The 26,934-nt window shown below is 42.1% G+C and overlaps 1 protein-coding gene across 2 annotated transcripts in view; it reads right to left on the reverse strand.

The window, feature by feature from the left end:
* The window catches only part of LOC149365456 (uncharacterized), a 59,113-nt gene that overhangs the window by 9,221 nt on the left and 22,958 nt on the right, over window positions 1-26,934 (reverse strand). The window contains exons 3-4 of one of the 2 annotated variants that reach the window (XM_089542707.1): window positions 21,681-22,229; window positions 5,664-5,966 (exon numbers count right to left, since the gene is read on the reverse strand). In XM_089542707.1, coding sequence (XP_089398833.1) covers window positions 5,664-5,966; window positions 21,681-22,229 — 852 coding nt within the window. The remainder of the gene's footprint in view (window positions 1-5,663; window positions 5,967-21,680; window positions 22,230-26,934) is intronic. The other variant, XM_089542714.1, reaches the window with a different exon arrangement.

Genomic DNA, 26,934 nt, shown 5'->3' on the forward strand with positions numbered 1-26,934 from the left:
GCCAGTAGCCAATCCTTAAGGCAAGGGTCTCACACTTTTGCTGCCGCTGGACATTTTTCACAATCCTTGCACGATTGCTGCCGTCCTCTTGGTTATGACAAAAGAGAAGTTTTAGATCATTAGAATAATAAATGTATTCAAGTTTCAAAGGTATAGGTTACTGTTAGCAATAACCGTTGGTACAAGTAGAATCAGCAAAAACATAGTGCATAAAACAATACTTAACTATCTAACGTGTTTCACTGATTCGTGCAAAATAAACTAGCTGTAAATGTAAAAAATACCAAATGCATGGCAATCCACTCCCGGTGTAGATTAATCACTTCAAATATTAAAATAAAAATGAAGAATTGTGAACCTGAAAGGGTTGGGTCATTCAAGTACCTTGGCATAATAATAGACAACCACTTGAATTAGCAAGCACACATCAACTCAGTCTGCGCAAAGCTATCATCTCGCTGTCATACACTACTAAAAGGTTGGAATTATTTTGATGATAAGGTGTTAAGAATGCAATATCTAGCATTCATAAAAAACCACTAGTCATATTGTATACACACTTGGGGATGGACATACACATTTCGTCAACCACAAAGGTAACTACAAAAATGAGCTTTGCGAACACTTACAACTCCATCTATGACCACCCATGCAAGGTACTGTTTCATAAATTACAGGCATTGCCATTTGACATACTCTGTGAAAAAATATGACCATTACCAAGAATACTGTTCTCAGAAACAACCATCCTTTCCAAGCATCATTATTCTCTACCTCATCCTGCACCACCAGAAATTCGTTGGCGGGCAACTTTAATTTTCCCGCAACAGTATGTATGGGGATCGGTGGCTTCAATTTAGGGGCACAAAAATATGGAAAAGCTTACAATTTTTCGGCACTAGTGAAGACACATTTTGTCTCCTTGCTTTCTCATGTTCAAGAATTGTAACATATTGGATAAGTGTTTTGAGTTATAAGGCGTATTTCCCATGTATATACATACTGCTGTTTTTAAGTTGTATATATAGTGCTGTTCCTAAGTTGTATTTCTCGAGTATATATAGTGCTATACTTATACTGCACTCATGCATGCAATATTATCCGTTATGAATACCTATGTGCCGCTTCCTCTTACATATTGAATATTTTGTTTAGTATCCTTACATATATAAAGTGTCTGTTTAATTGCACGTTTGACATGGACCCATTTACTAACCGCTGGCTAAGGGTCCAAAGTTTTTTTTTTTTCCTTTCTGTATTGCACAAGGAACCAAATAAACCTTCAATTGAACTGAATTGAATGTTTCTCTTCGACTCATCTGCTTGCAGCATGCATTAGGAAAAAACAACTACACAAAAAAGATGGCTGTTTCTCCAGCATTAAATGAAATGTCAATCTTGGTATGTTAAGAGTATTTCTTGGTTGTTGTGAATAGTTGTTTAGATCGAGCGCTTTTCAAAACAGACCGAAAATGAGAAAAATGACGCATATTGCAGGTTCAACAATTTCTAGTCTAATTAATAAAACGCGTATATTTGGTACATTTGAGGGATGTGAATATTTTGTTAAAGGGGCAATGAAAGAGACTCTCAATAAAATTGTGGTGTACCTGGCATATTAACGGACACCACTTCACGAACATCCTCCAGCAAGAATTTTTGTAGAAGTTCAGTTATCTGTAGTAAAATTTTGAACTTCAGCATATCCATTCCTTTCCCTTTCCTCTCACTTTTTTCCATGCAGATGTGCGCAGGAATTCGGCGGGGGGCATAGCTTCCTAACCCCAAGCAACACTGCTGACCTGCCATGGCCATGGTAGCTGTGTGTTGACAGAAACAATCTAACCAATACACGTCACCGAACAGAACATAGCCTGCCGTGCAACGGAGGACGGTATGAACATGACACAGTTGCCGGAAAGGACCAGCCAACTTTTGTTTCATTGTGACTCTCAGCTGTGTGTAGAAATGTATTATTAAATGTACCGAGGTAACGGGACTTTATGTTTTCGTGTGACAAGCATTTGCTCGTCGGGTGGCATGGCTAAACAAATACAAGCTCCAAGTCCTGCTAGATAACCTTGCATCGCACAACGTGTTGCTTTCTCTATCTGTGGTGAAAAAGTTCTTGCCATCAAATGCCAAGTGCAAGGTACAGCCACTGGACATGGGCGTCTTTCATGAGCCCAAGGTGCCCTATAATCAGTGCATCATCCAACTCGTACTGATACCAATTCAAATACCAGATAGCGATGCTCTGGTTCGGATATTTTTGTTCGTTGCTGTGGAAATTACCAAGGCCATGCGGATAGGACTGACTGTGGAGTGCATTAGGAATTGCTTCCGTAAAGCAAGCTTTACGGGCCAATTGACGACTGAGAACACTGCTGAACACCTGAATGATTAGACACACGTGAATTTGTAGCAAAGTGCTGTTGATGCACAGAAGGCTGGACATGATTTCACCTCAGATGACTTCGCTGGTGTGCATTACGAAGCTGGCATCACAAAGTTATACACAGATGAAGCCATAGTGCAAAATAAGAACACAGAACTGAACTGTTGGTATATAAGGCGTCGGCGAAGAACATTAAAGGTGCAGTGAAGAGGAATCTGAACTCGTCTTTTTGCCGCGGGAACTCAATCTACATGTTCCGAGCATTCTTAGAAACTTCGATCTATTGCCCTGTGTGGCCGATTTCCATAATTAAACCGGATTAACGTCCGGCTCCCGCCTTTTTTTTTTTTTAAATCTTCCCCGTATGGTGGGCGGAGTTGACCAATGCGTGGAGTGCCTTTCAGCCAGCCCCATGGAGGCTTGCCGCTCTGCCATCGGCGGAGTAATACGTAGTAATCCGTAGTAGCAAATAGTCCGCGCACATTGATATTACTGCAGGCTTATTTTGCGGCTAAATTATCTGCGAATGAAACTATTTATTTACGGAAACCTAACAAACTAAATAAAGTGAAGACAAAGCCTCCACGGAGCTGGCTGAAGGGCACTGCACGCATTGGTCGACTCCGACCACCGTACTGGGAGAATTAAAAAAAAAGGCGGGATCCGGATGTTAATCCGCTTTAATTAGGGAAATCGGCCACACAGGGCAATAAGTCGAAGTTTCTAAGAATGCTCGGAACGTGTAGATCGAGTTCCTGTGGCAAACAGATGACTTCAGATTCCTCTCCACTGCACCTTTAAGTATGACCACCCTTGAAGGCTAGAAAACTGCAGTGATACAGTCTCCTTTGATGAAGCAAAGGCACATAACAAACTAAATCTGCCTCTGAGAAGTACTTTATAAACCATTCCTTCGCTGCATATACAGAAATAATACGCACACCTCATAAGAAAACCCATAGGCATCTAATTTACCTTCTACGCCAAATGACATTGCTTTATATGCCTATGGTGTGCTTTCACTTCCATCATACGTTGAAGCAGTTGCCTCACCAAGCTGTTGATAGCCTCTTTCTCTGTGGCTACACCATCCTTTTACGCTGTATGGCTGGAAAAAAAAATTTATTGATTCGACCACAAATTATGAAAATTACAACACATAGTTACAAGTGAAAAATATTCAGCAACCACTTGTGAGCTGACCAGCATTATGAAAGAGCAAATGCAGTATTGCAGCTCATAACTTATAGCTGAATTTCTCAATGCAAAGGAGTAAATGATTCATCAAATTCTGTTTTCAACAGCTCTAACTCCACAAGCTGTTATAAATATCAAAAAATTTTATGTGAATGGTCACCCCATAAATGCAGTTGCCAAAGCAAGTTCAATAAGTATTGATAAGCACGACATGTATGAGAGCTTACAGTAGGAATGCTTAAATGTCACCAAGCCACTAAGGTAAAATACAACAAGACAACAACTGCTGCTGACAATTCTGAGGACACAACTTGGAACAAAACTATGCCAATATTTATAGAGATGGCAATTTGACAAAAGATAACGCACAGGAATCATGCGACAAAATTTTCTTTATAATTTTTTAAAATTTAAACAAACAGAACACTCGCGAAACCTGCCAGCAAAAGCGATAAATGCATCTTTGTGTCCCTGCCGTGGTCTCCAATAACATAGCTACAACACAAGCATGAAAAGATGAATAACTTGAATAACACATCTCGAGCTTGTTGGTTGTTCATCACAACTCAAAACAGCACAAAACTCCACAAGGATGCAGAAAGGGAAGACGAGACACAGCGCTGTGTCTCGTTTATTATTTCTGTGTCCTTGTGATTTCTGCGCTGTTTTCGCATCAATATGAGAACAGAGTTTACTCGTGGTATTAAATGCAAAAAAGAAAAGTTTTCTTACACTACTATACGGATTTGTAAGCTAGTGCCAAAAGCTCGCCTTCAAAAGTGGTGCTCGCTTTAAAAACCCAACATTTCCTTCACCCACATATGCTTTTGCTGGTGGATGGCCAAGAAATCCTCTGTAATGCACATAGTAGATGCTCATTAATTAAGTTAATTAGGAAACTTCGGATAATGCAGGTGTAAGTCTACGGTGTCAGACGCCTGCTAACTTGGACGCTATAGATCTAGCACTGGATCATTCGAATGGGCTCCTGAAGGGAGGCTGCATCTAAGAATGGCGTGCAGATGTCAAAATAGTCCCAACAAAACATGGACTGAATGCTGCACAGTTAACAACACACATCCGACGAGGAGGCCCTTTCCATTTTCATGCAGCTCTGCCTCAATGCTCCTGGCAGATCTCACGCAAAAAGGCACTGACTGAAATGTGAAAAATAATCACTGCTGCTCTGTTTTCCCCTCAAAAGCAGGCGACCACTGCCCAATCTTTCACCAAGTATATTTGCTGCTATGCAAACAGTTAGTTCTTGTTGGTTTTTTTCCAGGATGTTTGATAACTCAAATTTTCGGGGTCCTTGAAATTTGAATTACCAAGCTTTTACTATCTCATACAAACAACTTTTAATCTTATGGCTCTATCAATCTAATAATAATAATCTGTTAATCTAATAGTAATGCCATGTGCACATGCCATGCCAGTCCCAGTCAATCAAAGCATTACCTTGGTATAATCATGCTTCTTATGATCAGGAGAAAGGACCCGAAAAAGTGCTTTCTGCCAGTCTCAATTGAGGACATGTAAAGTTGTATCTTTTGCAGCGTGGATAACGTAATCGAGACAGGTAAGCTAGCATTGGCTCTCACATCTAATGTTAGGAAATAGGCAACAAACCTTCATAAAACTGTGGTATTCTGAGAGTGTTGTGTGATTTCATGGCTTTTTAAATGGTGCTTTTCCTTGAACGCCACTGAGCAGAACTGACACTGATGTGGTTTTTCCCTCTTGTGGGCTCGCACATGCTTTGCCAGGGCTGCATGCTGGGCAAAGACCATGGGGCAAAGCTGGCACTTGTATGGCTTCTCACCCGTGTGCGTGCGAAGGTGATCCACCAAGTTCGTTCTAAATGAGAAGCTTCTCCCGCAGTGGTCACACTTGTGTGGACGTTCACCCGTGTGGGTACGAACGTGGTCCCTCAGGGTAGCCTTTTGAGCAAAGCTCTTTTCACAGTGGTCACACTGATATGGACGCTCACCCGTGTGGGTACGAAGGTGTTTCACCAGGGTGCTCTTGTGAGCAAAGCTGCTTCCACAGTGGTTGCACTGATATGGACGCTCACCCGTGTGGGTACGAAGGTGCACCAAGAAGTCACGTTTCTTTGCACAGCTTCTTCCACAGTGGTCGCACTGGTAGGGATGGTCGCCGATGGGGGTGACAAGGTGAGGCTCTAGGTGGGTATCCTTCGCAAAGCCCCTGCTGCTGTGGCTGGACTGATACAGCTGCTGTCTGGTGTGTTCACCTTGGTGGTTTCCAGCGGTGCCGCAAGGACTTGGCATGGTGTGCTGCACAAGGGTGCTGCCATCGTGCAAGTTTTCCCCAGGCGAGATACCATGCTTGGGATCAGCTGTGGCCAGGCCTGCACCAAAAAAGGCGGGGTATTTTAAATGAAATGCGAGACCACAAGTGTCACAGTTTTCAGTGGTGAGACCAGAAACCTATTAATCTAGAAGCTATACAACATTTAAGCTAGCATATTTATTGTGAGGGTAAATGGGTTGATCTTAAAAAGAAAAAAAAACCAGATTTCTACAAAATATCCTACTAACAAATATGTATGCAGTTGGAGCGATGTTCTAGCTTTTGATTTATTGTTGCACGCAATAAGCGTACTCTGTAACCAACTTAAAAACTGGAGCTGCTACGGCAACGTGCATGTATGATCCCTAGTTTTATGGCTGGGACATTAAAAACTTGCCAAACAGTTTTTTATGAATAAATGAATGTGAGTGAGCTTTCACCCTTGACAAAGTACACTTCTAAATACAGAATTCAATCTGTATACTAAAGCTACAACCGTAATTACTATGCACACTGAAGGAATGACATTAGGAAAGTGCTGGAGAAACACTGCTGAAGGCCTGGATTCCTTTCTAGAAATGTAGCCAAATGCTCAAAAGTAAGTTCAAGATAAGCTGTCATGAAGGAAAATCACTAAATATTCGGAATATTAGCATTGGCACACAGTATCATCTCAAGTATCATTGCAGAGCGTATGCCTTGCGGGCTACCGTGCTGTTTATTGTACCAACAAAGCAAGTAATTGCACATCTGTTCGCAAGAAAAGGTAAGGAATTAACTTTTTCTTACAGCGTCCGAAAGAACAAAGCTCCCTGACTAAAATTATCTGCAGGTTGATATTACCAAACTGAGGCATAATAAAGAAATAACGAAAACATATGCACGCACGAGTTCTGGATGTCAACTCAGCAAATTAAAAGAAAACCGATTGTAAAGATAACACTTTTCTACTCAGGCTAGCATAACACGGCCTGGTGTTCTGCAAATAATAATGACTAATAGAAGAACGATTACAAACAATTTGTCAGCAGTGTCAAGAACGAAATGCACAGTGCTAAAATTAGCACAAATCACAAATACCACAACACAATGAAGCAGACGAGACAATCTTTCCAACCATCATATGGAAACAGAAGCACATGCAACAAATGCTTCTGTAGACATCGGGTAAAACAGCAGAGGTTAATATTCATCCCAGAATATCTGGCTGCATAAGAAAGATATGAGAAAATTGAAATCGATCTTTAGGAAAGGAAATGACGCAGTAACTGTCTTACATATCTCGGTGGACACTCAAACCGCGGTGGTGAAAGAAGAAAGAAAGAGGAGCCCTAGTGGATACTACTGCTTTCGAGAGCTCATTTTATAAGAAAGTTGCACAAAAAAGCGCAAAGGAAACAATAAGCAGTAAAATAATGAGACAAAAAAATAAAATTAAAAGGTGGGAGACCACAACGAAATCCAAAGACCTTAAGGGCTGGGGCTACAGCACAAAAAGCGATACCTAGAATGATGCACAAAATGCACAGCCACACAAGAGGCACTTTTACTACTGGAGGTGTTTTCCCTTGTGTACTCTGGATCATACATGCACTTTGCCGCGTGCTTTGTCTTGCATTGCTGTATTGTTGTTTTACTACATTATCTTTGCTGTATTGTTGTATTTTTGTTGCTATAATTTTGCTTTTTGTGCACCTGCCCTTCCTGCTTGGACCTAACCATGGTCTGCAGTATGTACATAAATAAATAAATAAATAAGAAAAAGCTATGTATAGAACACAGAGAAAAAGTGCAACTTGTACTGTAACGTGCTGGATCACAAGGCTTCCTCATGCTATATCTATGCACAATGACACAGGTGGAATGTTTCACAACATCCTTTGTTCATGTTGCAGTGATGGGTCACGGAAAGTGGCAGCGCAAAAGAAACGGGGATGAAGATGGAGAATCAGTAGGCTGGTAGGTAGGTTCAGTTGGTAGTTCAGCGCTTCTCCTGTCGTGCATGTTTCTTCATCTTTGTGCCCGATTGTTTTATGCTGCCACTTTCCATGTTGAATCCCTGAGTAGCCCACACCAAGATATTAGTCGATGCAATGATGTGGTTGTGCTCTAGGCAGCAACAAGGCAGCGTCTGACATGCCCCACTTAGTGCACCGCCACCGCAATCTGAGATCACCGGATGTGCAATTTCAAGCTGTTTAGGCTGCAATTCCTGGCAGCAGTGGCTTCCAAGGATCCTCCCCCTGGTAGCTTGTGTACTCTTTGACTTGCCTACATTGGTTTTGATGCCTGCAAAATGCAACGGTGCAAACAACTTGCAGAACAAAACCAGCATGGCCACAGTTGAAAAATGCGGCAGAATAATTTGAAACCCTATTCTTTGATACGATAGCCTCCCTTTCTTGTGGTAGATAGTGTCTGTAAACCGTGATGTCGGGAACAAGCTATACAATTAGTACTGTAACTCTGTGCAACTGCGTGGACAAGACTGCCGCACTACTTAGGTTGCGTACAGTGGAAATGATGAGAGAGAATCCGAGACTAAACACCTGAGAGCCAGTAATCTTGTTTTAAAAATACTACCAATAAAATAATACTGCTGATCTAACTGATTCCAAGAAGTGCATTTGCTAGTAGCAGCGCAGCGCCGCTGGCAGAATAGTGAGAGTCTGACTTTCTGAAAACACTCAACATGATAGGAAAGGGACTAGGCAAAGTAAAATTACAGCCTGCCAACTTGCTTTTAAATCTTCCAACTAACCCATGTAAGTTCTGATGCCTTATAACAAATGAATCTACTCCATCCTCAAGTGACAAGCTTCGCCAAGAACATGTTTGCCAAATGAATTGTTTTTCTCAGTCGTTAAAGTTATTTATTTCTGCAAATGATCATTCCCCATGTGCAGCATTCCGCTGTCTGCTCTTCTACTACTTCACCTTTGCATGCTTAGCTTAAACATCCAATACGAGGGCATTTGTTGGGCTCAACAGCACTGGTGCAAGATGACATTAGTGCGTGCTGGTTGCTAAAATGGTAGAGCAATGTCAGTGCCTGTGTTCTGTTTGTTTGCTTACAGGCCCCACTTATCATCATCATCAGCCTGACTCCACCCACTGCAGGGCAAAAGACTCTCCCATGTCTCTCCAATTAACCCTGTCCCTTGGCAACTGCAGCCCCTATATCCCAGCAAACTTATTAATCTCATCCGCCCATTTAACTTTCTGCCGCCTTCTGCTATGCTGCCGACCCCTGATCCACTCCGTCACAATTAAGGACCAACGGTTATCTTGACTTCGCATTACATGCCCTGCCCAAGCCTATTTCTTCCTCTTGATTTCGACTAGGATGTCAGTAACCTGCGTTTGTTTCCTCTCCCACTGACCGCTTCCAGTCTCTTAAACGTTGCACCTATCATTTTTTTTTTTCCATAACTCGCTGCGTTCTCCTTAACTTAAGCTGAACCCTTTTCGTTAGCCTCCACGTTTCTTTCCCGTAGGCGAGTGCCGGTATGATACGGCTTTTGCATACTTTTATCTTGAGGGATATTGGTGAACTGCCATTCATGATTCCCACATATTTATTCTTAAGGAGACCGACAACTGAATCTGAAGCACCCCACCTTTTTCTGCACCACGGAAACCTGTCTATAGTGGTCGATTAGGAAACAGTTTTGATAGGAATACTGAAGAAAACTTTTACTGAGAATTTTTCAATCAATGGACACTACTGCTTTATGTGTCCTGATGCCGGAAACTATGATCAGTGAGCACAATGGTGATTGCATGCTGGCAAACATGATCAACTACAAATTAATTAGTTCAAGCTGCCAGACATTAATTACAACTTCAGTATAGCTTTGAGTTCATTTCAGTTTATACACCCAAATTTGTTGCAGCTGAGTCGTGTACGCCTTATGACGGCAACTTTTGAGGAACTTGGTTACCGCTTAAACCAAGAAATTGGTTTATGGTTTATGGGGTTTAACGTCCCAAAGCAACTAAGGCTATGAGGGACATAGTAGTGGAGGGCTCTAGATAATTTCGACCACCTGGGGTTCTCTAAGGGGCACTGACATCGCACATTACACGGGCCTCTAGCATTTTGCCTCCTATGAAATCAACCAAGAAAGTAATAACGCTGGCATCATCCAGTAACAAAGCTTCGAAGCTCTTCATCTATGATGAGGAGAGAGTGTAGCTATTGAAGGGTACACAGGAGAGAACATAAGCTATTATGAAATATGATCAACAATCCTGAAAGAAAAAGAATACTATGCACATAGTAACAAATAAGTTATATTTTATCGATGTACCAACAAGCAAGTTATATTTTACCAATGTGGTCACGTGGTGGAATACATCAATAATGCATAGCTTTCACCGCAGGACAACACTTCAGTTTGTTTTGTGTCTTTCAATGCCCGATAAGTATTGTAACTTCTTATTTCTTCGATGCTTCAGTGCCCGATTCCTACTATATACGAGGCAAGATCTTTTCATTTCCACCATAATCTCACGACAGGTTCTGGCCAGTAGCCAATCCTTAAGGCAAGGGTCTCACACTTTTGCTGCCGCTGGACATTTTTCACAATGCTTGCACGATTGCTGCCGTCCTCTTGGTTATGACAAAAGAGAAGTTTTAGATCATTAGAATAATAAATGTATTCAAGTTTCAAAGGTATAGGTTACTGTTAGCAATAACTGTTGGCACAAGTAGAATCAGCAAAAACATAGTGCATAAATCAATGCAAAACTATCTAACTCTCACTGGTTCGTGCAAAATAAATTAGCTGTAAATGTAAAAAAAAACAAATGCATGGTAATCCACTCCCGGTGTAGATTAATCACTTCAAATATTAAAATAAAAATGAAGAATTGTGAACCTGAAAGGGTTGGGTCATTCAAGTACCTTGGCATAATAATAGACAACCACTTGAATTAGCAAGCACACATCAACTCAGTCTGCGCAAAGCTATCATCTCGCTGTCATACACTACTAAAAGGTTGGAATTATTTTGATGACAAGGTGTTAAGAATGCAATATCTTGCATTCATAAAAAACCACTAGTCATATTGTATACACACTTGGGGATGGACATACATGTCATTTCGTCAACCACAAAGGCAACTACAAAAATGTGTTGTGTTGTGTTCGGTTTATTGGCGCATAAGCGGCTAAGGCTATCATGCGCCAAGAACAAGGTATTGAAAAATTGGCTTGAGCAGAGTGTGAAAACAAAGTTGATAAAAACGGTGGTGTAAAGGGCCTAAAAGTTATTTTTATTACCTGGCTGATTAAATACAAACTTTTTAGAAATGGCTGTTTGCAGAAGCTTTTAAAAGTTGGTTAACCTCCGTGGACATCCTTGGCTTGGCAAGGATCTCGAGGCTCCCAACAACTCAGATAAAAACCTCAGCCTCCTTCTCAGGACTGAGAAAGTGGCTGAGGTGTATCGTTCTAAGTAGAGAAGCACAGGGTCAGAACATTACAGGTTTTGAAGAACACCGGCTTCCCTTAAAAAGCTAAAAACATCAAGTATACTAACGGGTGCGTGTTCAGCTAAAATCAACGCTAGATGAAATGGGATATGTTCTTTGTAAAATGTAGCAAAATATTTTTTCCTTAATGATTCAAGTTTTGTGCATGATAGTAGTATGTGGTTTACAGTAAGTTCATGTCCGCATTGCTCGCAAACAGGTTTGTCTTTGTTTGTTAGCAGGAAGTTGTGGGTGAGATGTTTGTGTCCAATACGAAGACGGCATAAAATAACTTCGCTGAATCGTTTTTGGTGTGAGCAAGATTTCCATTCGTCTAGAATGGGTTTTACTAAATGTAGCTTATTATTTCTTTCGATATTCCATTGCGACTGCCATTTATTTCTTAATTTGCACTGCACCAACTTCATACCATCTTTGTAGGGAATGTACACTTTCTTTATTTCTTTGTTCCGAGTTTTTCCAGCACATTCATCTGCCTTCTCATTGCCAGTGATTCCAATGTGACTGGGAACCCAGCAAAATTTTATGACTTGTCCCTGTATTGTGGCGCTTGTTATGTTGTGTATGATGTCACCAATTAGTGGTGTCACTGCATTTCTATGGTGAAGTGAGGTTAGTATGCTCAGAGAATCAGTGTAAATGATACTGTTTTGAATGTTCTCATTTATTATTTTTTCTACAGCCACCGAGACTGCGTAACACTCGGCGGTGAAAATGGATGCGCACTCAGGCAGGCGTACTACTTTTTCCCAATTAGTCCGAACCACAGCACTTCCGACATATTGTGCCGATTTTGATCCATCAGTATAAAATGCTTCGTATTCTCCGTATTTTTCGTTTAGTGCTAAATACTCTTGTAATATCTGTTCATGCGGTGTGTTTCTTCTGAAATTGTGTTAATGTGAAGTCGCACACAGATGGTAGGCAGTACCAAGGCGGGAGTGGATCACGTTAGCGGGCAATATTAGGCAATGTGTCCATTATATCTAGTTCTTGGCATTTCTCTTCAAAGCGGAGAAGAAGTGGCCTGATTGCGAGGGGTCTGTTGGTAAATAGTGTTCGGGATGGGCACTTTGTAGCGAGTGGGTAACAGATGTGTTCAGGCTGGGAACGGATCTTTAAAATGTATGAGCATGTGAGCGTTGTTCTTCTGTCTGCAAGTGGTGGTTCATTAGTTTCTACGTACAGGCTTTTTATGGGTGATGTCCTGTAAGCACCAGTTGAAAGACGCAAACCCAAATTGTGCACAGGGTCCAGTCGTTTCAAGTACGACGGCCTTGCTGATCCATACACTATGCAACCATAATCTAGAATGGAACGTACTACAGAGCGATAAATCTGTAGAAGGCATACCCGATCAGAACCCTAGTGTTTGCGTGAAAGGACTTTCAGTGTGTTCAGTGCTAGCGACGCCTTCTTTTTCAGTGCGTTTATGTGAGGCAGGAAAGTAAGTTTTTTGTCGAAAGTGATGCCTAGAAATTTGTGTTCCTTTTTTAAAGGCAGCTCGGTTTGGTTTAGGTGTAATGTTGGATTTGTGTGCAAGCCTCGTTTCAGTGAAAAAAGTAAGGCCACTGTTTTCTGTGGTGAGAACTGGAAACCATTCTTGTCTGCCCATGTTGCCATTTTGTTGATTGTAAGCTGTACTTGTCGTTCGCATGTGGATATATTGGAAGATGTGCACGCTATCTGAAGATCATCAACATACATGGAATACATAATCGACCTTGGGATTATTTTTCTAATAGAATTCATTTTTACAACGAAGAGAGTTGTGCTTAAAATGCACCCTTGAGGAACTCCATTTTCCTGAATGAAGTCCCTCGAAACGGTTGAGCCTAGGCGGACATTAAATGAGCGGTTAGACAAAAAGTCTTTAATGGAGTTCAGCATTCTGCCACGGATGCCGAGCTCAGCTAAGTCCTGGAGGATCCCGAACCTCCAGGTTGTATCATATGCTTTTTCTAAATCAAAAAAGACGCTAAGACAGTGTTGCTTGTGTATAAAAGCTACTCTGACTATATTTTCGAGACGGACTAGGTGATCTGTAGTGGAGCATCCTTTTTTAAATCCACACTGATGGATATCAAGCAGTTCACAGGATTGAAGAACAAAGGTTAGTCTTATATTTAGGACACTTTCGAAGGATTTGGCGAGGCAACTGGTTAAGGCTATGGGTCTATAACTGCTAGGAGAGGTTGGGGGTTTACTAGGTTTAAGAAACGGTACAATAATAGCTTTCTTCCAGGCTTCAGGTATTTTCCCTGACATCCAAATTGTGTTGAAGAATCTCAAAAGTGCTTCTATGGCAGGCTCAGAAAGATGTGCAAGCATTTCATAATGTATATGGTCGGGTCCTGGAGCAGTTTTTTTTCCGGCAGACAGTACTCTGTTGATTTCTTGGCGGGTAATTAGACTATTGTATTTTTCATTTGCACCTCCAGTTGTTGGGAGCCTCTGTTTTTCAGCTGTATTTTTGTATTTTAAAAAGGACTGCGTGTAGTGTGATGAACTTGAAACTGCAGTGAAATGTTCCCCCAATATGTCTGCCTGTTCCTCTATGCTTGTTTGTGTTCCGGGTGTTGTTAAAAAAGGAATTGTGAATGGTGAAAAGTTGCCGTTTAATTTTCGAACCTGCTCCCACATTTTTTTAGGTGGGATCTGATTGTTGATAGTTGAAACATAATTCTGCCATGAAGCTTTTTCGGCACTGCGACGGACATACCGAGCTTTAGCTTTTGCCTTTTTAAAATTTAGGAAATTTTCATGCGTCGGATACCTACGGAATTTACCCCAAGCTCTGTTTTGTTGTTTTTCCGCTTCTTTACAGTTTTTTGTCCACCATACTTTATGGTTTTGTCGCGCCACTCCTGACGACTGAGGAATAGCTGTGAGTGCGGCAGTTATGATACAATTAGTGAACTTTTCGTTTATCTGGTCAACGGTAAGATTTCCTAAAACTATATCTTCTAAAGTTGCCTTTGCTCTAAAAAGTGACCAGTCGGCGAGGTGAAGCTTCCAGCGCCGAGGCCTTGTGGGGATTATTTCCGGTGTGGATGTTAAAGTGATTAGTACAGGGAGGTGATCGCTGCCATATGGATTGTCAATGACATCCTAGTTAAAATCGTTAAAAACAGAAGGTGAACTAAACGGTAAATCTAAAAAGGTCATTTTTCCTGAGGTAGGGGAGCAGTATGTGGCTTTTTCTGTATTTAAAAGACATACATTATTTGTGAGGATAAAATTTTCAATTATTTGACCCCTAGAGTCACAGTGCTCACTTCCCCAAAAAGGGGAGTGAGCGTTAAAGTCCCCAACTACTAGATACGGTTCTGGAAGTTCACTGACAAGTTCTTGTAAATCGTAGACTGCTAATGTAAAGTGTGGAGGAATATATACAGAACAGATAGAAATTGTTTTATGGCTGACGACACTGAACGCAACAGCTTCAAGTTTTGTTTTGAGTGTGATTTCTCGAGCCGGGACACCGTTTTTCACTATGATGGCTACGCCTCCCGATAGTCGGCTCGCCTGTTCCCGATCGAGGCGGAAAACGGTGTAATTCTTAAGAAAGTTATATTTTTGGGGACCTAAATTTGTTTCTTGTAGACAGAAGGCGACAGGAGCGTGTGCTCCTATATGTCTTTTATGTCACTGTAATTGTTTAAAACTCCTCTACAATTCCATTGTATTATGAAAGCCATCTTATTTTTGTGTTTGTATCGAGTGAAAAACTAGATCAAGTGGTTTAGGGTCCCGTGACTCGGGGCCTGTCTTTCTTTGACCGATCCAGGGAGCTCAGCCGATCGTCCGAAGCGGACGGCGCGGGGCGAACGTGCAGAAGGCACGTTCACTTTCGAGTTTGACCTCAATCTGCGGGACGAGGTCTTGAGGCCCGCTGACCCGGGGGTCTGCGCAGCCTGACTTGGAGTTGGCGGAGTAGCGTTAGCTGCTCTGCCTTGGGGCGCGGATGGCCCCGCCACAGGCTCACTGTGTGTGACCTGGACGGGTGCCGAAGCCTGGTGTGGTGCGCCGCGCCCACGCACCACATCGGCGAAGTTTGATTTTGCAGTGAAGGAGAATGAGTTGGTGAGTGCAAAACGCCTTCTTGCTTCTTGAAATGAAATGTTTTCCTTTGTCTTTATGGTGATTATTTCCTTTTCTTTTTTCCAGGACGGACACGCCCTGGAGTATGCTGCATGGTCTTCTTCAAAGTTTGCGCAGTGCGGAACTGCGTCACATTGATCAGAATGATCCTTCGAGGCGCACTTCGCGCACGTTTTCCGACCGCGGCAACATTGTGAGCCGTGGCCAAACCTTTGGCAGTTGAAACATCGGCGAGGGTTGGGAATGTATGGTCTTACGTTAACTTTCAGATATCCTACTTCGACTGTGTCGGGCAGTGTGCTAGTGTTGAACGTCAGGATCATGTATTTTGTGTCTATTTCCTTATTATCTTTCCGGATCTTGATTCTGTGAACGTCTATCACGTCTTGGTCACTGAGACCTTCGAGCATCTCTTTTTCTGTGATGTGGACAAAATCATTTTCGGATATCACGCCCCGGACGGTGTTCGAAGATCGGTGTGAAGTCAAGGAGACAGGAATATCTCCAACAGACACAATGTTTACGAGTTTTGAGTGCTGGATGTTGTCTCTCAGTTCGAGCAGTAAGTCACCGCTGGCCATTTTTGATACCTTGTAGCCAATGCCCAAGGCTTCTGTCAAACACTTTGACACTAGGAAGGGAGACAGGATTCTTGCTTGCTTATCTTGTACTTCACTATGGATCACATGGTACTTAGGAAAACTGGCTTTTCTTTTCTGAAAAAAACTCATCTGCTTCGTTCCGCCCTCACTTGAGAGAGCGATCAGGTTTGGAAAAAGGGGGAGCCATAAAAAATTCTAGTTTTTCGGTCATGGTGCCAGCCACCCACCATGGAGCCCAACAAGGGGACGGGACAGAAACTTGCGAGCAAATCCTGCCCACGCCAGCTGTACACCTCAACTATAACCAAATATGACACAACTCAGGGTAGTTGGCCACACAAGGTTAACCCTAGCCGCCTATGAAAAGTGAAAAAAAAAAAACCAAGAAGAGAGGAGTAGACAGGAGAGTTGTAAGAAAGAGATAGGAAAGTGAAAGATAGAGGGGAGGATAGGAAAAGGCGACTGCCGATTTCCCCCGGTCGGGTCAGGCCGGAGGTGCCGTCTACAGGAAGCTGGGGCCAAAGTGGTGTGTTGCCTCCGCCGAGGGGCCTTAAGGGTCCAAACGCTCGGCATTGGCTCAAGCACCAGGATCCCCTTTTCCCCGGACACGGCTATGCCACGCACGGCTGAGCGCAGATGCTCGGGTCCGTGGTGACGCATTGTTCACCATCATCCCCCTGCAGGGATGTCCCTGCGGATGCTCGGGTTAACCCCGTGGTGTCGCCACTCACCAACGTCTGCATGCTACAGACGCCTCCCTGCGGGGACAACTACAAAAATGAGCTTTGCGAACACTTACAACTCCATCTATGACCACCCATGCAAGGTACTGTTTCATAAATTACAGGCATTGCCATTTGACATACTCTGTTAAAAAATATGAACATTAAAAAGAATACTGTCCTCAGAAACAACCATCCTTTCCAAGCATCATTATTCCATACCTCATCCTGCACCACCAGAAATTCGTTGGCGGGCAACTTTAATTTTCCCGCAACAGACAATATGTATGGGGATCGGTGGCTTCAATTTAGGGGCACATAAATATGGAAAAGCTCACAATTTTTCGGCACTAGTGAAGACACATTTTGTCTCCTTGCTTTCTCATGTTCAAGAATTATAACATATTGGATAAGTGTTTTGAGTTATAAGGCGTATTTCCCATGTATATACATACTGCTGTTCTTAAGTTGTATATATAGTGCTATACTTATACTGCACTCATGCATGCAATATTACCCGTTATGAACACCTATGTGCCGCTTCCTCTTACATATTGAATATTTTGCTTAGTATCCTTACATATATAAAGTGTCTGTTTAATTGCACGTTTGACATGGACCCATTTACTAACCGTTGGCTAAGGGTCCAAAGTTTTTTTGTTTTTTTTCCTTTCTGTATTGCACAAGGAACCAAATAAACCTTGAATTGAACTGAATTGAACGTTTCTGTTCGACTCACCTGCTTGCAGCATGCATTAGAAAAAAACAACTACACAAAAAAGATGGCTGTTTCTCCAGCATTAAATCAAATGTCAATCTTGGTATGTTAAGAGTAGTTCTTGGTTGTTGTGAATAGTTGTTTAGATCGAGTGCTCTTCAAACAGACCGAAAATGAGAAAAATGACGCATATTGGAGGTTCAACAATTTCTAGTCTAATTAACAAAACACACGTATATTTGGCACATCTGAGGGATGTGCATATTTTGTTAAAGGGGCAATGAAAGAGACTCTCAATAAAAGTGTGATGTACCTGGCATGTTAACGGACACCACTTCACGAATATCCTCCAGCAAGAATTTTTGAAATGCATTTGTAGAAGTTCAGTTATCTGTAGTCAAATTTTGAACTTCAGCATATCCATTCCTTTCCCTTTCCTCTCACTTTTTTCCATGCAGACGTGCGCAGGAATTCGCCGGGTTGCAGAGCTTCCCGACCCCAAGCGACGCTGCTGACCTGCCCAGGCCATGGTAGCTGTGTGTTGACAGAAAGAATCTAACCAATGCCCGTCACCGAAAAGAACATAGCCTCCCGTGCAACGGAGGACGGCATGAACATGACACAGTTGCCGGAAAGGACCAGCCAACTTTCGTTTCATTGTGACTCTCTGCTGTGCGTAGAAATGTATTATTAAATGTACAGAGGTTACGGGACTTTAATTTCGTGTGACAAGCATTTGTTGCTCGTTGGGTAGCATAATTAAACAAATACGAGCTCCAACTCCTGCTTGACAACTTTGCATCGCACAACGTGTTGCTTTCTCTAGCTGTGGTGAAACAGTTATTGCCACCAAATGCCAAGTGCAAGGTACAGCCACTGGACATGGGCGTCTTTCAAGTGTGAAGGTGTCCTATAATCGGTGCATCATCCAAGTCGTACTGATACCAATTCAAACACCAGACAGCGATGCTCTGGTTCGGATATCTTTGTTCGTTGCTGTGGAAATTACCAAGGCCATGCGGATAGGACTGACTGTGGAGTGCATTAGGAATTGCTTCCGTAAAGCATGCTTTACGGGCCTAATGACGGCTGGGAACACTGTTGAACATCTGCATGATTGAATGCACGTGAATTTGTATCAAAGTACTGTTGATGCACAGAAGGCTGTACATGATTTCACCTGAGATGACTTTGCTGGTGTGCATTACGAAGCTGGCATCACAAAGTTATACACAGATGAAGCCATTGCGCAAAATAAGAACACGGAACTGAACTGTCGGTATATAAGGCGTCGGCGAAGAACATTAAAGGTGCAGTGAAGAGGAATCTGAACTCGTCTTTTTGCCGCGGGAACTCAATCTACATGTTCCGAGCATTCTTAGAAACTTCGATTTATTGCCCTGTGTGGCCGATTTCCCTAATTAAACCGGATTAATGTACGGCTCCCACCTTTTTTTTTTTTAATTCTTCCCCGCACGGTGAGCGGAGTTGACCAACGCGTGGAGTGCCTTTCAGGCAGCCCCACGGAGGCTTGCCACTCTGCCATCGACGGAGTAATACGTAGTAATCCGTAGTAGCAAATAGTCCGCGCATATTGATATTACTGCAGGCTTATTTTGCAGCTAAATTATCTGCAAATGAAACTATTTATTTACGGAAACCTAACAAACTAAATAAAGTGAAGGCAAAGCCTCCACAGAGCTGGCTGAAGGGCACTCCACGCATTGGTCGACTCCGACCACCGTACTGGGAGAATTAAAAAAAAAAAGGCGGGATCCGGATGTTATTCTGATTTAATTAGGAAAATCGGCCACACAGGGCAATAAGTCGAAGTTTCTAAGAATGCTCGGAACGTGTAGATCGAGTTCCCGTGGAAACAGATGACTTCAGATTCCTCTCCACTGCACCTTTTAAGTATGACCACCCTTGAAGGCTAGAAAACTGCAGTGATACAGTCTCCTTTGATGAAGCAAAGGCACATAACTAAATCTGCCTCTGAGAAGTACTTTATAAACCATTCCTTCGCCGCATATACAGAAATAATATGCACACCTCATAAGAAAACCCATAGGCATCTAATTTACCTTCTACACCAAATGACACTGCTTTATATGCCTATGGTGTGCTTTCACTGCCATCATAAGTCGAGGCAGTTGCCTCACCAAGCTGCCAATAGCCTCTTTCTCTGTGGCTACACCATCCTTTTACGCTGTATGGCCGGAAAGAAAATTTTATTGATTTGACCAAAAATTCTTAAATTTACAACACATGGTTACAAGTGAAAAATATTCAGCAACCACTTGTGAGCTGACCAGCATTATGAAAGAGCAAATGCAGTATTGCAGCTCATAACTTATAGCTGAATTTCTCAATGCAAAGGAGTAAATGATTCATCAAATTCTGTTTTCAACAGCTCTAACTCCACAAGCTGTTATAAATATCAAAAATTTTTATGTGAATGGTCACCCCATAAATGCAGTTGCCAAAGCAAGTTCAATAAGTATTGATAAGCACGACATGTATGAGAGCTTACAGTAGGAATGCTTAAATGTCACCAAGCCACTAAGGTAAAATACAATAAGACAACAACTGCTGCTGACAATTCTGAGGACACAACTTGGAACAAAACTATGCCAAATTTATAGAGATGGCAATTTGACAAAAGATAACGCACAGGAATCATGCGACAAAATTTTCTTTATAATTTTTTAAAATTTAAACAAACAGAACACTCGCGAAACCTGCCAGCAAAAGCGATAAATGCATCTTTGTGTCCCTGCCGTGGTCTCCAATAACATAGCCACAACACAAGCATGAAAAGATGAATAACTTGAATAACACATCTCGAGCTTGTTGGTTGTTCATCACAACTCAAAACAGCAGAAAACTTCACAAGGATGCAGAAAGGGAAGACGAGACACAGCGCTGTGTCTCGTTTATTATTTCTGTGTCCTTGTGATTTCTACGCTGTTTTTGCATCAATATGAGAACAGATTTTACTCGTGGTATTAAATGCAAAAAAGAAAAGTTTTCTTACACTACTATACGGATTTGTAAGCTAGTGCTAAAAGCTCGCATTCAAAAGTGGCGCTTGCTTTAAAAACACAACTTTTCCTTCACCCACATATGCTTTTGCTGGTGGATGGCCAAGAAATCCTCTGTAATGCACATAGTAGATGCTCATTAATTAAGTTAATTAGGAAACTCCGGATAATGCAGGTGTAAGTCTACGGTGTCAGACGCCTGCTAACTTGGACGCTATAGATCTAGCACTGGATCATTCGAATGGGCTCCTGAAGGGAGGCTGCATCTAAGAATGGCGTGCAGATGTCAAAATAGTCCCAACAAAACATGGACTGAATGCTGCACAGTTAACAACACACATCCTACGAGAAGGCCCTTTCCATTTTCAGGCAGCTCTGCCTCAATGCTCCTGGCAGATCTCACGCAAAAAGACATTGACTGAAATGTGAAAAATAATCACTGCTGCTCTGTTTTCCCCTCAAAAGCAGGCGACCACTGCCCAATCTTTCACCAAGTATATATGCTGCGATGCAAACAGTTAGTTCTTGTTGGTTTTTTTCCAGGATGTTTGATAACTCAAATTTTCGGGGTCCTTGAAATTTGACTTGCCAAGCTTTTACTATCTCATACAAACAACTTTTAATCTTATGGCTCTATCAATCTAATAATAATAATCTGTTAATCTAATAGTAATGCCATGTGCACATGCCATGCCAGTCCCAGTCAATCAAAGCATTACCTCGGTATAATCATGCTTCTTATGATCAGGAGAAAGGACCCGAAAAAGTGCTTTCTGCCAGTCTAAATTGAGGACATGTAAAGTTATAGTTTTTGCAACGTGGATAATGTAATCGAGACAGGTAAGCTAGCATTGGCTCTCACATCTAATGTTAGGAAATAGGCACCAAACCTTCATAAAACTGTGGTATTCTGAGGGTGTTGTGTGATTTCATGGCGTTTTAAATGGTACTTTTCCTTGAATGCCACTGAGCAGAACTGACACTGATGCGGTTTTTCCCTCTTGTGGGCCCGCACATGCCTCGCCAGGGCTGCATTCCGGGCAAAGACCATGGGGCAAAGCTGGCACTTGTATGGCTTCTCACCCGTGTGCGTGCGAAGGTGATCCACCAAGTTCGTTCTAAATGAGAAGCTTCTCCCGCAGTGGTCACACTTGTGTGGACGTTCACCCGTGTGGGTACGAACGTGGTCCCTCAGGGAAGCCTTTTGAGCAAAGCTCTTTTCACAGTGGTCACACTGATATGGACGCTCACCCGTGTGGGTACGAAGGTGTTTCACCAGGATGCTCTTTTTAGCAAAGCTGCTTCCGCAGTGGTTGCACTGGTATGGACGCTCTCCCGTGTGGGTACGAAGATGCACCAAGAAGTCATGTTTCTTTGCACAGCTCCTTCCACAGTGGTCGCACTGGTAGGGATGGTCGCCGATGGGGGTGACAAGGTGAGGCTCTAGGTGGGTATCCTTCGCGAAGCCCCTGCTGCTGTGGCTGGACTGATACAGCAGCTGGCTGGTGTGTTCACCTTGGTGGTTTCCAGCGGTGCCGCAAGGACTTGGCATGGTGTGCTGCATATGGGTGCTGCCATCGTGCAAGTTTTCCCCAGGCGAGACACCATGCTCGGGATCAGCTGTGGCCAGGCCTGCACCAAAAAAGGCGGGGTATTTTAAATGAAATGCGAGACCACATGTGTCACAGTTTTCAGTGGTGAGGCCAGAAACCTATTAATCTAGGAGGCATACAAAATTTAAGCTAACATGTTTATTGTCAGGGTAAATGGGTTCATCTTAAAAAGAAAAAAAAAACCAGGTTTCTAGAAAATATCCTAACAAATACGCATGCAGTTGGAGGGATGTTCTAGCTTTTGAATTATTATTGCAAGCAATAAGCATACTCTGTAACCAACTTAAAAACTGGAGCTGCTGCAGCAAAGTGCATGTATGATCCCTAGTTTTATGGCTGGGACATTACAAACCTGCCCAATCGTTTTTTATGAATAAATGAATGTGAGTGAGCTTTCACCCTTGACAAAGTACACTTCTAATACAGAATTCAATCTGTATACTAAAGCTACAATCTAATTACCATGCACACTGAAGGAATGACATTAGGAAAGTGCTGGAGAAACACTGCTGAAGGCCTGGATTCCTTTCTAGAAATGTAGCCAAATGCTCAAAAGTAAGTTCAAGATAAGCTGTCATGAAGGAAAATAACAAAATATTCGGAATATTAGCATTGGCACACAGTATCATCTCAAGTATCATTGCAGAGCGTATGCCTTGCGGGCTACCGTGTTTTTTATTGTACCAACAAAGCAAGTAATTGCACATCTGTTCGCAAGAAAAGGTAAGGAATTAACTTTTTCTTACAGCGTCAGAAAGAACAAAGCTTCCTGACTAAAATTATCTGCAGGTTGATATTACCAAACTGAGGCATAATGAAGAAATAACGAAAACATATGCACACACGAGTTCTGAATGTCAACTCAGCAAATTAAAAGAAAACCGATTGTAAAGATAACACTTTTGTACTCAGGCTAGCATAACACGGCCTGGTGTTCTGCAAATAATAATGACTAATAGAAGAACGATTACAAACAATTTGTCAGCAGTGTCAAGAACGAAATGCACAGTGCTAAAATTAGCACAAATCACAAATACCACAACACAATGAAGCAGACGAGACAATCTTTCCAACCATCATATGGAAACAGAAGCACATGCAACAAATGCTTCTGTAGACATCGGGTAAAACAGCAGAGGTTAATATTCATCCCAGAATATTTGGCTGCATAAGAAAAATATGAAAAAATTGAAATTGGTCTTTACGAAAGGAAATGACGCAGTAACTGTCTTGCATATCTCCGTGGACACTCAAACGCGTTGGTGAAAGAAGAAATAAAGAAAGAGGAGCCCTAGTGGATACTACTGCTTTCGAGAGCTCAATTTATAAGAAAGTTGCATGAAAAAGCTCAAAAGAAACAATAAGCAGTAAAATAATGAGACAAGGAAATAAAATTAAAGGGTGGGAGGCCACAACAAAATCCCAAGACCTAAAGGGCTGGGGCTACAGCACAAAAAGCAAGACCTAGTAAGATGCACAAAATGCACAGCCACACAAGAGGCACTTTTTCTACTGGAGGTGTTTTCCCTTGTGTACTCTGTTCAGAAAAAAGCTATATATAGAACATAGAGAAAAAGTGCAACTTGTATTGTAACGTGCTGGATCACAAGGCTTCCTCATGCTATATCTATCCACAATGACACAGGTGGAATGTTTCACGACATCCTTTGTTCATGTTGCAGTGATGGGTCACGGAAAGTGGCAGCGCAAAAGAAACGGGGACGAAGATGGAGAATCAGTAGGCTGGTAGGTAGGTTCAGTTGGTAGTTCAGCGCTTCTCCTGTCGTCCATGTTTCTTCATCTTTGTGTCCAATTGTTTTATGCTGCCACTTTCCATGTTGAATCCCTGAGTAGCCCACACCAAGATATTAGTCGATGCAATGATGTGGTTGTGCTCTAGGCAGCAACAAGGCAGCGTCTGACATGCCCCACTTTGTGCATCGCCACCGAAATCTGAGATCACCGGATGTGCAATTTCAAGCTGTTCAGGCTGCAATCCCTGGCAGAATGTGGCTTCCAAAGATCCTCCTCCTGGTAGCTTGTGAAATCTTTGGGTTGCGTACATTGGTTTCAATGCCTGCAAAATGCAACGGTGCAAACAACTTGCAGAATAAAACCAGCATGGCCACAGTTGAAAAATGCGGCAGAATAATTTGAAACCCTATTTTTTGATATGATAGCCTCCCTTTCTTGTGGTAGATAGTGTTTGTAAACCGTGATGTCGAGAACAAGCTATATAATTAGTACAGTAACTCTGTGCATCTGGGTGGACAAGACTGCCGTACTACTCAGGTTGCGTACAGTGGAAATGATGAGAGAGAATCTGAGACTAAACACCTGAGAGCCAGTAATCTTGTTTTAAAAATACTACCAATAAAATAATACTGCTGATTTCACTGATTCCAAGAAGTGCAATTGCTAGTAGCAGTGCAGCGCCGCTGGCAGAATAGTGAGAGTCTGCCTTTCTGAAAACACTACAATGTGATGGGAAAGGGAGTGAGGCAAAATAAAATTTCAGTCTCCCGAATTGCTTTCAAATTTTTGAACCCAAGTAAGTTCTGATGTCTTATAACAAATCAATTGTTTTTCTCAGTCGTTACAGTTATTTCATTCAGCAAATGAACATCCCCATGTGCAGCAATCCGCTGTCTGCTCTTCTACTACTCTGTTTTTGTGTGCTCATAGCTAGAACATCCAATACGAGGCCATTTGTTGAGCTCAACAGCACTGGAGCATGACGACATTAGTGCGTGCCGGTCTGCTAAAATGATGGCAGAGCAAAGTCAGTGTCTGTGTTCTGTTTGCTTACAGGCCCAACTTATCATCATCATCAAACTGACTACGCCTACTGCAGGCCAAAAGACTCTCCCATGTCTCTCCAATTAACCCTGTCCCTTGGCAACTAACTGCAGCCCCTATATCCCAGCAAACTTATTAATCTCATCCGCCCATTTAACTTTCTGCCGCTTTCTGCTATGTTGCCGCCCCCTGATCCACTCCGTCACCCTTAAGGACCAGCGGTTATCTTGCCTTCGCATTACATGCCCTGCCCAAGCCTATTTCTTCCTCTTGATTTCGACTAGGATGTCATTAACCCGCGTTTGTTCCCTCACCCACTGACCGCTTCCAGTCTCTTAATGTTGCACTTATCATTTTTTCTTTCCATAACTCGCAGCGTTCTCCTTAACTTAAGCTGAACCCTTTTCGTTAGCCTCCACGTTTCTTTCCCGTAGGCGAGTGCCAGTAAGATACAGCTTTTGCATACTTTTATCTTGAGGGATATTGGTAAACTGCCATTCGTGATTTCCACATATTTATTCTTAAAGACACTGACAACTGAATCTAAAGCACCCCACTTTTTCTGTACCGCAGAAGCCTGTCTATAGTGCTCGATTAGAAAACAGTTCTGATAAGAATACTGAAGAAAACTTTTACTGAGAATTTTTCAATCAATGAACACTACTGCTTTATGTGTCCTGATGCCAGAAACTATGATCAGTGAGCACAATGGTGATTGCATGCTGGCAAACATGATCAACTAAAAATTAATATAGTTCCAGCTGCCAGACATTAATTACAACTTTAGAGTTCACTGCAGTTTATACACCCAAAGTTGTTGCAGCTGAGTCGTGTATGCCTTATGACGGCAACTTTTGAGGAACTTGGTTACCGCTTAAACCAAGAAATTGGTTTATGGTTTATGGGGTTTAACGTCCCAAAGCAAATCAGGCTATGAGGGACATCGTATTGGAGGGCTCTAGATAATTTCGACCAACTGGGGTTATCTGAGTGGCACTGACATCGCACATTACACGGACCTCTAGCATTTTGCCTCTTAAGAAATCAACCAAGAAAGTAATAATGCTGGCACCATCTAGTAAGAAAGCCTTGAAGCTCTTCATCCATGATGCAGAGAGAGTGTTGCTATTGAAGGGTACACTGGAGATAAGATAAGCTATTATGGAGCACTGGTACACTGGAGATAAGATAGGCTATTATGAAATATGACCAACAATCCTGAAAGAAAAAAAATGCTATGCACATAGCAACAAATGAGTTATATTTTACCGATGTAGCAAAAAATAAGTTATTTATATCATTGTGGTCACGTGGTGGAACACATCAATATTGCCAACGTTTCACCGCAGGACAGCACTTCAGTTTGCTTTGTGTGTCTTTCAATGCCAGATAAGTACTGTAACTTCCGATTTCTTCGATGCTTCAGTGCCAGATTCTTACTATATACGAGGCAAAATCTCTTCATTTCCACCATAATCTCACGACAGGTTCTGGCCAGTAGCCAATCCTTAAGGCAGGCAGGGGTCTCACACTTTTGCTGCCGCTGGACATTTTTCATAATGTTTGCACGATTGCTGCAGTCCTCCTGCTTATGATAAAAAAGAAGTTTTAGATCGTTAGAATAATAAATTTATTCAAGTTTCAAAGGTATAGGTTACTGACAGCAATAACTGTTGGCACAAGTAGAATCAGCAAAAACATAGTGCATAAATCAATGCAAAACTATCTAACATGTCTCACTGGTTCGTGCAAAATAAACTAGCTCTGAACGAGAAAAAAACCAAATGCATGGTAATCCACTACCGGTGTAGATTAGTCACTTCAAATATTAAAATAAAATGAAGAATTGTGAACTTGAAAGGGTTGGTTCATTCAAGTGCCTTGGCATAATAATAGATAACCACTTGAATTAGCAAGCGCACATC

This window comes from Amblyomma mixtum, chromosome 1 (assembly GCF_055824585.1).
Source record: "Amblyomma mixtum isolate Tamu chromosome 1, ASM5582458v1, whole genome shotgun sequence".
NCBI lineage: Eukaryota > Metazoa > Arthropoda > Arachnida > Ixodida > Ixodidae > Amblyomma > Amblyomma mixtum.